The sequence below is a fragment of the Diabrotica virgifera genome, chromosome 2, assembly GCF_917563875.1.
Source record: "Diabrotica virgifera virgifera chromosome 2, PGI_DIABVI_V3a".
Lineage (NCBI taxonomy): Eukaryota > Metazoa > Arthropoda > Insecta > Coleoptera > Chrysomelidae > Diabrotica > Diabrotica virgifera.
This window is the reverse complement of record NC_065444.1, coordinates 235428644-235441840: the sequence shown is the minus strand read 5'-3', so window position 1 is coordinate 235441840 and position 13197 is coordinate 235428644. Positions and strand designations below refer to the sequence as shown.

The window sequence follows — 13197 nt, the reverse complement described above, 5'->3', positions numbered from 1 at the left end:
TTACATCGACATTACATCAGTGGTAAAAAACTGTAAAACCGTGGAATTTTGAGAATCAACACCGATTTTATTGAAAATTTGGATTTAAGCTCGGTTGACCTTCTTCTTCAAAATTTACCCTATGCCAAACCGGGCTTTGGCTCTGGGGCTGGAAACAACCCCATCTAGGGGATGAAATTTTTTTTAATCAAAATAACTATGGAAGGATTGACCCATTCTGAGTAAATTTTGTTTTATAAAATTTTTTTGCAAATTTGATACTTTTCAAGTTATTAGCGATTGAAACTATGCATTTTTTATTGAAAAAACTCTTTATAACCGTTTTTTATGAACAACTTAAAAAAACTAAATTTTATAGAACAAATCATTAAAAACAAAATTATAGCTAATAAAAAAAAAGAGATTCGCGTCGGAAAAAGCTAAGTAAACCCAATAACCAATGGGTTACTTCTCTTTTAAAGGATGGTTATTTTCGAAGAACTTCGAAATGGAGAACCTTTAATCTCAAATAACTCAAATGTGATGCAATTTTTGGGAAAACTTAAAAGACATCTTTTAAAGTTCATTAAAAAACCTTTCAAATGAGCTCGGGTAAAAGTATTTGCTTAAAAACTGACCGACTTATGACGAAAATAAAGTCGCTCCTTGCTTTTTTTTGAAATGTAGCAATTAAAACACCCTCGCCATTAGGTACAATCCTAATAAAAATGAATAGATTCCACTTGAAATTAACTTTATTTAGGTAGATATAATTAATACGACTCATGTGATTTGACTGGTTTGAAATGCTTAGTTTGGAAAAAATAGTTGATTAAATCGAAAATTATATTTTTATATTTTAAAAGAAGGTGTATTTTTCTTAAATAAACCTAAAAATATTTATGAGACAAAACAAAAAAAAAATCAGTAGAAAAATCCTACCATTAATATTTGAAAATAACAGCTTATTAGTAATAAATTAATGACACAAATGTCTTCAGGATCATGTAGGGGGGTCTTTAAGCTTTGATTTAGTCACTATTATAATAATATTTTTTAACCGAGTTATTAAGTCTTGAAAACAGCCATTTTCGCGTTATTCAAATTTTAAATCGTGTATAACTCGACAACAATCAATTTTATAGAAAAACCTTTTTTATTCATAATGACTCAAAGGACCTAAAAAAATTTGTAGGAAGTAAAAAAAAAGGATTTTTTGAATTTATTTAAGGGGGGGTATAGTATTTTTGATTATTTTTTCGATTTTTTTTATTGGCTTATTTGATTGTAAATATTTTCAAGAGTATTCCATTAAAATTTCAAGTTAATCCGAGCAAAATTGACGGAGATATGGATATATACAAAAATTTTCTTAGTATTATATTGACAAAACTACATTTTTTACAAGCGTTTTCTGAAAAACATGTTTTTTTGAGGCGGTGTACATCATAACTCAAAAAGTAATCGATCTTTCTGAAATTTTGCACACTTCTTTTTTAGATATTTTACTAGGTAGTGACGTCGAGTTTTTGCCTATTTTAATATTTTTTTTTGTTTATATTACCATTTTTCTCTTTACCGAACACACTTTTTTTTTGTTTTTTTTTCGATGTTTTCATTTTAAAGTTATACCATGAATTTAAAAATCAATATAATCATAAAAACTCGACGTCACTACCTCAAAAAACTCTTAAACTAAAATAATCTTTTGGTTTATATGTTTCAAATGATTCTGTCCGAAGATATGGTGTACACCACAAATCATCTTCTTTTTTGGATCATCTACTTAAAAATGACGCCACTGCTTCATTTTTTAATATTTTTCAATAAAAATTTAACTGAATAATCTTCAAGTGGTGTTCTTTAAGATACCCTTTTACCCATTTAATTTAACCCTACCACTTTCAAGGGAAAACGTTTTAAAATTATGCAAAAAAAAACGCAGAATTAACTATGCCCATTAAAAACAAGCTGAAAATGCCAGATTATCATAACGAAAACTTTGTTTATTTACGTATTTAAATTCATGATATGGAAAATTGCTATTATGAAAAGTTGTGTAGAAAAACTATGTTTTAATGTGCAATTATATAATTCTAATTTAAATGTTGTAATTGTAAACTATAAAGATATTTTACTCTTGATCGAAATTCATATTTTTTTATATTTCTCGTATAAAATTTGGTATATATGATGGTTGCATCTTAAATCTTAGACATATCATGAAGAGCTTTTTATGAAGAATAACTTTTCTTCGTCAAATTAAAAATTAAAGAGTTATAAATGAAAATAATGTTGGTATCCGTAATTTGAGAAAAATCTTCAAATATTTTTTTTTCATTAGAAGGATGTAATTCTTCTTCTTCTACGGCACTACAGCCCAAATTGAGCCTTGGCCTCCTTTATTTTTTGCCTCCACCCTTGCTTGTCTGTGGCTGCTCTTTTCCATACACGGACCCCTAAAAAGGCTTGTGCGTCGCTGTTTAATGTCTCTTCCCAGCGCTTTCTTGGCTTTCCAGCCGGTCTCTTTCCCTGCATTCTACCATTCAGTGCTCTTTTTGGTAACCTATCCTCTCCCATTCTTATCACATGTCCGGCCCATTTCAATCTTTGTATTCTAATGAAGTCTGACAGGGGTGTTTCCTTATAAAGTTGATAAAGCTCGTTGTTGTATCGACTTCTGAAGATTCCGTTTTCCCTCACAGGTCCTAGTATTCTCCTCAGTACTTTCCTTTCGAATGTGTCGAGTTTGTTTTTGAATGTTTCTTTCAGGACCCAGGCTTCACTGCCAGCATGTTATTGGTCGAATTAAGGTTTTATATATTCTCATCTTTGTATTTCGGTGGACCGAATCAGAATTTTTTCAGACGGGAGCGGTCTCACCACATGGACTATATTGAGTAAACCTAAAAACAACCTGCTAGTTTTCACTTCACAATTATAAACTTGTCAGGATGATACGTTTCATAATTAAAATCACGACACTTTTAGACCGAAATATACGGGAGAGGGCAAAATAAGCTGTTTGCCTGCGTTATTCTCTTCCGTATTTCTCCATCTTCTGATCTGTCGGCATATATTTCTACTCCCAGGTATGTAAACTTTTCAACCGTTTTAATATCATCCTCATGTATAATATTTTGTGGGACTATATTTCTTCTGGTCCGAGTCATTAATTTTTGTTTTTTCTGTGTTAATTTCCAGACCTAGCATTTTTGTTTTTGTTTTTAACTCTGCGTATGTTTCCTGTGCTCCTGTTGATGTTCTACTCATAATATTAATATCATCGGCATAAGCGGCCAGTTTAACCGTTCGGTTGGTCAGTAGGTTTCCTCGTACAGTTTGCATATGCCTAACTGCATACTCCAGTGCCAGGTTAAACAATATTGGGGCCAGCCCATTTCCCTGCTTTAGTCCCTGCGAAATTTTGAAAAAGTCTCTCCGGTGGTTTTGTATTCGCACACATGCCTGAGTTTCATCCATTGTGGCTTTAATGAGCCTTATTAGCTTGTATGGTATTGCCAATTCAGCTGGTATATAGTATAGTTTGTTCCTTTTGACTGAGTCGTATGCCTGTTTGAAGTCTACAAACACGTTGTGAACATCAAGGAAGAAGGATGTAATTGCATATATTAAAACATAATTTCTTATTCCAAAAAACCTTTCATAATAACAATTTTAAAATATTTTACTCTTTAGCGATATTCATATTTTTTGACATACTTCGTATAATATAGATACAATTCGATATCTGATGGTTGAATCATAGGTTTTAGGCCATGCAGAACTTTTTATAAAGAATAAACTTTTTGGTAAAATTAAAAATAAAAAAGTTTCCCATAATATATGTGCAACTTAAGTGACACCCAGTATATAACATATACATAAATATTATGTACAGTCGGAAAAATGAAAGAATACCCATGAACGAACATATAAAACACGCTGTATTTTCCTGTCACCGTTTCACAAAGAAAATTGTCCAGCGCAAGTACATGTAATAATTATTATTACATGTACTTGCGCTGGCCAATTTTTTGTATGACGCGGTGACAGGAAAATACAGCGTGTTTTATATGTTCGTTCATGGGTATTCTTTCATTTTTCCTACTGTACATAATAATCATTGGGTAGACAGCTTAAATAAAAAGTGTCGGTAGAAAATAAATATTTGAATAAGGATTGTGACGTCACAGTGTTAACTTTGAGGTCGGTTATCTCGAAGGTAAGCACCTTGGATTTGTTTTAAGGACCTCTTTTTGAGTAAGTTTGTGCAAAAAAATCGAACCGGAATAATTTACCTAACGGGGCGACGATACAGCCTTGTTTAATTACCTTATCAGAAAAACTTACTGTTATTCAAATATAGACAAGTAAATATCGTATCCTTATAAGTATGTACTTAAACTTTGCTTAAAAGTTACTACTCAGGTAACACTTATTTATTTTTATTCAAAAGACCCAATGACAGCACTGCCTGACGTCTGTTGGGCGTCTGCGAATCTGCGAATTGGGAAGTTTATTTTCCCTGAAGAATATTTTTACGTCGCCGGTACGGTCACGGAAGTGTGCAAATCGACCTTAAGCATGACGGTTCTCGCTGGCATCGGCTATAAATGTTTGTGACGAGGACCCTAAATTGCTCTCCCGAGATTCAAGTCACATTAGATTATTAGATGCGTTCGTATATACGCATTACTCATCTTATTCTGACCTCCTCCGCAGAAGTTACGTAGACGCCTCTTTTTAACATTGGTTGACACATTTAGATGCGTTCAGAGATACGCACTACTCATCTTATTCTGATCTCCTGTTGGTGCGTGTGGGATATTTTTTTTGTTGGGTTGGGCGCATCCTCTCTGTAAGGATTATTAAATTTTATTTTGATGTATTTCAATTAAGACTAAGTGCTAAGACAGCTTGACTTCGGCTTCTTGAGAGTAGAATGCTACTATTAGGGGAGATAGGGGAATTTGAGCCACCTAAGGAAATATTTTTTTGAGCATATCTACTGTTAGCCTTTAACCAAATTTAGGACAAAATTTAGTTTGAGAGTCTGTCAGGATAGCTTGGTGCAAGTCTAAAGAAATTAATTTAGTGTTTGGCAGTGTTGCCAGAGAACAACGACCACACGTGTGGTCGTTGTTCTCTGGTATTGCCATGTTCTCATAATGAATCGTGAAAGAGCATAATGTGATATATTTATTTACATTAATTTAAACGTGGAAAATATAAACTAGGTAAAATAACGACAAAGAAATTTTTAGAGCCCCCGCAAACTGCAGACTTTTTATCGGCCGATAGTTTAGTCGGGTTGGGTTGTTAGTGTATTGTAAGTAGGTATTGTAAGTACCTATGTAGCTCTTTTTTCGCTTTAGATATTGTTTGGTCCCACAGAATACGGTTCATCATGGATATGGCTTTTCTTGTACCTATGTTTCTGTCTTTTATAGTAGCATCGAGTGTTCCATCTTGAGTCTTCTTCATGCCCAGGTACTTGTATTCATTACAGTGTTTAATTTCTACCCCATCGTCTAATGTAATGGACTGCTTTGTCCCTCCAATACACATGGCTTCAGTTTTCTTGTTGACTTCGAGATCCCATTTGTTATATTCTTCTATTAGCTTCCGCATCATGTAACTCAAGTAGTCATGATCCTAAGCAATCAGAATTTGATCGTCAGGGAAACATAAAGTGTAGTTATAGTGTTGTCTCGTCATTGAGAGGGATTCCCATGTCTTTACATTTTCTTTTCCACAGCTTGAGTGCTCGTTCCAGGTAAATTTTGAAAAGCGTAGGCGAAATACAGCAACCCTGCTTAAATCTTTTCGTGACCTTAAATCTCTCAGACACCCTTGATCCAGTTTTAATTTTTGCAGTCGTTCCATTGTACATAGTACTTTGGACAGCTTTGATAAGACCATGTTTAATGTTGGTTTGCTGTAGGATTTACCATAGTTTGCTGAGGGCACACTGTCATATGCTTTTTGTAAGTATGTATACGTACACCAGGTGAACTTCTTTATTGGCGGCTGTTTTTTCTCAAATATTACCTACTAGTTCTCATTCCCCATTTCCCCTAGCTTTTCATTGAATGTGTTAAAATAGTGGAAGGAAGTGCATAATGAAACTGCATAATGAAATACATAACATATTTTAGGTGTTTGAACTTGATGCATAAAAAACCATTTGTAGTGGTCGTTCATAAGCGCGTATAGAGTTACCATAATACATGATACAGAAATTTCAATGTGATGAGCTTCTGCTCATCAAAGAGGTCTTCACGTACATACTCAAGATATTTAAAAGTACTTACTGAACTTCTGTGCCATAACAAATAAGTACCAGTTAATTGAAGAAAAATAATGTATTCAGCAATACTACCAAGTAAAGAGTAATTAAAAGTTCTTGGTTCATTAGCTTTAGCAACATTTAAGTAATATTTAAGTGGAATAAACTCTGGCTGATTTTAAACACCATCATGTGTTCACCTACTTGGTACCATTTTATAAATCTTTATGGCAGGTAATATAATCGTAAAAAAAGTAAATAAAACTGCTTTAAAAATTAGAATATACGAAACAGAAGGATACATTTATTCGTCTAGCTTTGATACCTATATAGATTTATTGCCTATGATTGGCAATGAAAAAAAATTTATAATAAAAGAATCACAAATATGAAGAAAAATGTGGTCCAATAATGGGAATACCTAAAAAGTTGGTCGAAAATATAGCATACTTACGAATAATAAGATCAATATGATAGGGGAAAGGAGGGTAAGTTTGGCGAACATAATTAAGAGGCGTTTAGGAAAAATTTGGTAAATGTAAAAATAATTTTATAATCTTATGAACGACAAAACTTTTTCTCTTGTAATTTTTTTCAAGACTTTCTTTTCCTTGTTTTTTTTTCATAAAACCAAACCAACTTCCCTTTCCTTTTCATTATCAAGTTCTCCCACCCAACCAATCAAATCACACAGACTAAACATATTGTACCCTCTCCTCTCTATGGCCAGTCAAATTTTCCTTATGACTCATTGCGTCTTCTTTTATCAAACAAAGCCGTCACGATTCCCTGGTAAAAACCCCTAACGAGCTTTCTTTGTTTTTTAGTTGAATAGAAACAGCTTTATCTCCCTATACAATTTACAAACTATATCGGCAACGGAGTTTATTTTTATATTAGGTATATAAATTTATTATTACTTTCTAATCCTTACTAAATTGCACTGGTCAACATGAATTTTGAGTTTGAGTTCTGTACCTCTGATTTTGATTTCTTATGCCTAAGTAAAGAAAGGAAATAGCTATTTGTATAACAAGGGAGGAAAGTGCTACTTTTCCTCCCGAGAATGAAGTTTACTGCCCGACGCGTAGCGGAGGGCAGTAATCATTCAAGGGAGGAAAAGGCACTTTACTCCCATGTTATACATATGGTTTTTCCACCTTCCTCAAATAACAAGTCATTTTTTCAATTTTACTTAATTTATTTATGTAACTAACCAACAAAATTTATTAGAACTAAAACTAACAAGTAGGTACAATATAACTGTCAACTGTCAAATATAAGTCAAATTATTAATGTAAACATTGTTAAATCAGAATAACAATTTACTGTTTTTTACCATTCTGCAAAATAGAGAGTGTTTTTAAATAAACGTTAAAATGTATAGATACTTACGTAATAGAAAATAGATATTGTACAGGGCGTCAATAAGTTATATTTCATGAATGAAATACCATGACGTCATTTTTACTTTTCCTCCCTAGGGAGGAAAAATATTTTCCTCCCTAGGGAGGAAAAGTACATCTTTGCTCCCTACAATTAGGTCCGGAAAAGTATACTTTCGGTAGAGGTAGGTGGAAAAATATTTTTCCACCTACCTCTACCGAAAGTATACTTTTCCGGACCTGATTGTAGGGAGGAAAGTTGTACTATTCCTCCCTAGGGAGGCTAATATTTTTCCTCCCTAGGGAGGAAAAGTAAAAGTGACGTCATGGTATTTCATTCATGAAATATAACTTATTGACGCCCTGTACAATATCTATTTTCTATTACGTAAGTATCTATATACATTTTAACGTTTATTTATAAAACACCTTGTATTTTTCAGAATGGTAAAAAACAGTAAATTGTTATTTTGATTTAACAATGTTTATTTACATTAATAATTTGACTTATATTTGACAGTTGACAGTTATATTGTACCTACTTGTTAGTTTTAGTTTTAATAAATTTTGTTGGTTAGTTACATAAATAAATTAAGTAAAAATGATAAAAGACTTGTTAATAATTTGAGGAAGGTGGAAAAATCATATGTATAACATGGGAGTAAAGTGCCTTTTCCTCCCTTGAATGATTACTGCCCTCCGCTACGCGTCGGGCTGTAAACTTCATTCTCGGGAGGAAAAGTAGCACTTTCCTCCCTTGTTATACAAATAGCTATTTCTATAATAAAGTTTGCTTTTATACTTACCAGAACGAAATTTCAAATTGTATGAAAAAACTCTATTTTTAATTTAAATTATTTTTTGCTACAACCGTGTTAAAAATGCAATTTTTAGCACTCCATACGAGAGTTAAAAATGCTACTTTAAGGCACTAGTGCTTTAAAATATTTTTAAGGCACTGCAGTTCGTATTGACCGTATAGGCAATTTTGATGTAATGTCAAAAAAATATAAAAATGGAATGTCAGTCACGTTCAAGTAAAAGTTTTTGTAGATATTGTCCTGTAATTACGTTTGTAGAAAAAATATTGTATGATATGCGTGTTAAAAAGTACTTTTTGAAGGCAATCATGTGAATTGTAGAACTCGCTATCGCTCATTCTGCAAACTTTTACATGCGTGCCTTAAACGTGTACTTTTAACACTTATATCATAATCATAAATAACTATTAAAAGTAAATACATTTTGAATTAAGTAGGTAGGTACATATTTTTATTTACTTTTGGTATTTCTATTGTGGAAACAAAGACTGTCTGACTGTCTAGTAGGAGCCCCCAAACGTAGTTACCATCAAGTTCTCATTGTATTCTTCTTTGATACCGTTGATCGAAGTTCATGACATCTTAGTTAAGGCATTCCCCCGCTTTTCTGGATATGCACATAAGTTGTCTTTAAACTGATCCAAGTGAGCATGTAGCACGTGTACTTCAAGTGGCACCGTATCCCTCAACCCATGACTTTGAAGCTGTCAAGCCTATTAGAAATAAGCTCTTATAATTATTGTCAGCCTCTAATGGTCCCGGAAAAATTGATTTAAAAATTGAAATGCGTCCGAATCTTGACGAAGAGCCTTTACAAACTGCTTCATAAGACTTAATTCTATATTCAATGGGGGCATTAAAGCATGACGGGCCCCATATTTGAAACTCCCTCCAATGAGACCATGAGTGCTGCTGGTAGTAAAGTACATCGGCTCTACTATCCCATAAGCAAAGGTAATATGGATATTTAGTAAGTAAATCAACCTTGCATTCGCACCAGAAAACCAACCATGTTGAAATACCTTATCACTGGCCAGACGTACTCTTCATATTTTAAAAATTGAAGCACTATTTTAACGCTCTAGTAATTTTCTTTGAACATTACAGAATGAGTCAGAGGAAGAGATGGAAATCTATTTCCATTGCGAATAAGAACTGTTTTAAAGCAAATAGTTCTGTCAAACAAAATTTTTTGGCTTCCACTTTAATGAATTTGGATTTACACTTTACACGGATCATTTTCACACTTTTTGGAAGACATTTCTAGGCCTTGCTACACATAAAATACGTTATTCCACTACATTGCTCAGGCCTACACTATAGTTCAGAGAAATAAGGAAAAAAAATATCATGTTGGTGACACAACCCCCTCCAGGCCGAAACCAAATTTTTCGAGTAGTATGGTCATCTATAATAATCTTATATGTTTCCTGCAGCCGATTTTCATGATATACATAGTTATAAACAAATGAAGATCAAAAAACGGTAAATTTTCGCTTTTTTCGCTTATTACTAAAAAATTGGGCATTTTAAACAAATTTGAGAGTAATAAACTCATAAACCGTATAAAAAGCTTCAATATGGCATTCGCTGAATATGTCTATTCTTATTGGTTGCTTAGAAAATTGCAAAATAAATCATAAATTTTGAGTTTTTATAAATATTCATAACTTATGTAAAAATTAACTTAGAACCTTTTTATTACACGGAATGCTGAAACTTATGGTGCTTAAATCATACCCTCAATTTCAAAGCAATTGGTCAAATAGTTTAAAAGTTATTTAATTTGTTTATCCAAAATTAATTTTTTTTGCAACACTGTAAGTCAGAAAATGATGAAGTTGCAGTAATATTTTGGATAGTTTATGAAAGAAGAAAATTTACAGTATTAATTTAATTTAAAAAAATTACAGAAAATAATTATAAATATTGCAAAATAATTTTGCAAAAACATGTGAATTAAAAAAATGGGGGGGCTAACTTTGTCCCTAATTGACCTAGGACAGTTGTTTTTCTTTCTAAATGTGTATAAAAATTCAGTCTTTGTAAATATGAAAAAATAATTTTTCTACGGGTAACGGTTAAAAAGTTATTCTAATTGTTTATAAGTAAGCAAAAAATCGACATGTTTTTGCAAAATAATTTTACACTGTTTAAAATTATATTTTGTCATTTATTTTTAATTAAGGTAATAGTATAAATGTTCATCTTTCATAAACTGTCAGAAGTATTATTATAACCTCATAATTTTCTGACTTATAGTGTTGCAAAAAAAAATGAATTTGGAATAAACAAATTAAATAACTTTTAAACTATTTGATCAATTGCTTTGAAATTTAAAATATAATTTAAGTACAAGAAGTCTCGGCATTCCATATAATAAGAAGATTCTAAGTTAACTTTTACCTAAGTTATAAATATTTATAAAAACTCAAAATTTATGATTTATTTTGCAATTTTCTAAGCAACCAATAAGGATGGACATATTCAGCGAACGCCATATTGAAGTTTTTTATACGATTTATAAGATTCTTACTCTCAAATTTGTTTAAAATGCTTAACTTTTTGGTAATAGACGAAAAAAGCGATAAATTACCGTTTTTTGATCTTCATTTGTTTATAACTATGTATATTATCAAAATCGGCTGCAGGAAACATATAGGTTAATAATATAGATGTTCATACTACTCAAAAAATTTGGTTTCGGCCTGGAGGGGGATGTGTCACGAGAAAAATCTTATTTCTCTGGACTACTACCATAATATCAGTGTGCCACTTCTCGCTTCACACCTATAGCCCTCCTCACCCTCTCTGGCATCGAAATACAAGGGATCCTAAAAAATCTGCCAAACCTACCTATATTTATATTTGATTATCTAAAGGTACACAAGTAGACTTTATTTATTATTTATTGAGTTTCTGCTTCTTTTCCGATGCATACAAACAGAAAATATTTACTAAATAACAGACTCAAAAAATTGTTTTTTGTTGACCAGTGTTATCTATAGTTTATCAGATATACAAATAGTTTTTGGTACCTTTCGCGAATATTAGGGAACCCAAACAAACACAACTTTGATTTTCATTGTCCCGTTTGCTTGCACAATGAATAATTATTTGAAAACAATTTATACTAATGACTAATAGTTCATTTTAATTTCCGTTTACAGAGCCAAAAACACCAATCGTCCATCAACCCAGCCAACAACACACCAACCAAAACCAACAGTCTTCCGTCCAACCACATCAGACTTCTTCGGAAAAATCATCCCCATCTGTTGATCGACCGTACCTTGGACAGACGTCTTTGTTGCCAGCGACAAGTACAAGTGCAATTAAAAGTGAACCCGGGTATGATTACAGTAGCTGTGTTCAGAACCAACCTGCGTACTCTTATCAACAGATCTTCGGATTTCCAGGTGGTACTGGCAATAACGAAGTGGCGTACCACCATCAACACCACGTTACGGCAGCGGCCAAGCTTATGGCATCTTCGTAGATCTAGTCCAATTAACTCTTTGTGAATGTTAAATTACTTCTTGTATCGATCTTGCCTTACAAAAGACAAGGAACTTTTACCTTGCATACATATTTACTAATTCAGGTTTTTGAATACTATTTGTTCTGTTTAAACTAACTTATATCTGGAAAAGCTACTCTGGTATTTTAGTCCACATACATGGTGTAACAAAAAGGCAGGTCATAAATTAAATCACCTATTCTGGGACCAAAAATAGTTCGATTGAACCTAACTCAGGGCCCCCGCGAGGCTGAGCTGCGCCCGCGTGCTGGATATATTTTGGCGCTCTTTAAATCCACCTATATCCAATTATGAAATAAATCTATGTATAATTTTTAATTTTTTACTCGTAATAAAACAACAGAGATTGCAAGAACTCAAATTTTATTTTTCTTATAACTAATTTACTGATAATGGCAAAAAACAAATAAAACGTTAATATTTATATGAGTTAAGGGCGTAGGCGTAAAATTTCGGGCCATTGTGTTCTATATGCATTCATTTTTTTTTCGAATCCTGAGAAAACTAATTAGTATTTTTGAAAAATTTAAACGCAGAATGAAAGATTACATTATTACCAAGGGCCGAAAGTCCCTTAAAATCACCAAAAAGTTTTTTTGAATTAGATATTTGAAATTAAAAATTACACTAAATTTTCTGTTTTTTTTTTCACTCCTGTAATTAAAATAAACATTATAGAAGTTTTCAGGGACTTTCGGCCCTCGGTAATAATGCAATCTTTCATTCTGCGTAGAGATGCATCAAGTCAAACTAGTTTGATTTTACTCAACAAACTTGACTTGACTTGAAAATCAAACTTTTTGTATAAAAAAGTTTGACTTGACTTGATTTCGATATCTTTAGGTTTGACTTGAATTCAAACATCTTCAAACAGTTTGAAAAGTTTGAATATTACGCAACGTGTTTATTTGTTCAGTGGCGGATCAACGGGGGGGTGGGAGTAATGGGGAGGGGGAGGGGTAGGGGATTGCTTTATATTACCAAACCAGATAATCTTTCGTGTACCATAGTACAGCTCAAATAAATTTTAATTAACTTTAATTTTGAAAATGATATCCCATCAGAAGCAACAGACACCGGTAAAGTGAGGATGATTCTTCATGAAACAGTGATATTTGGTAAAGATGAAGTTAGATTATTTTCAAATATATTTTGAAGAATATCAACTGGATCTGATGA

The 13197-nt window shown here is 32.4% G+C and overlaps 1 protein-coding gene across 1 annotated transcript in view; it reads left to right on the top strand.

Moving 5' to 3' along the window:
* The window catches only part of LOC114348462 (GATA-binding factor A-like), a 252748-nt gene extending 239849 nt beyond the window's left edge, over positions 1-12899 (top strand). The window contains exon 6 of the mRNA XM_028299038.2: positions 11648-12899. Within this exon, the coding sequence (XP_028154839.1) occupies positions 11648-11976 (329 nt within the window). The 3' untranslated portion in view covers positions 11977-12899. The remainder of the gene's footprint in view (positions 1-11647) is intronic.
* Positions 12900-13197: the final 298 nt, after the last annotated feature.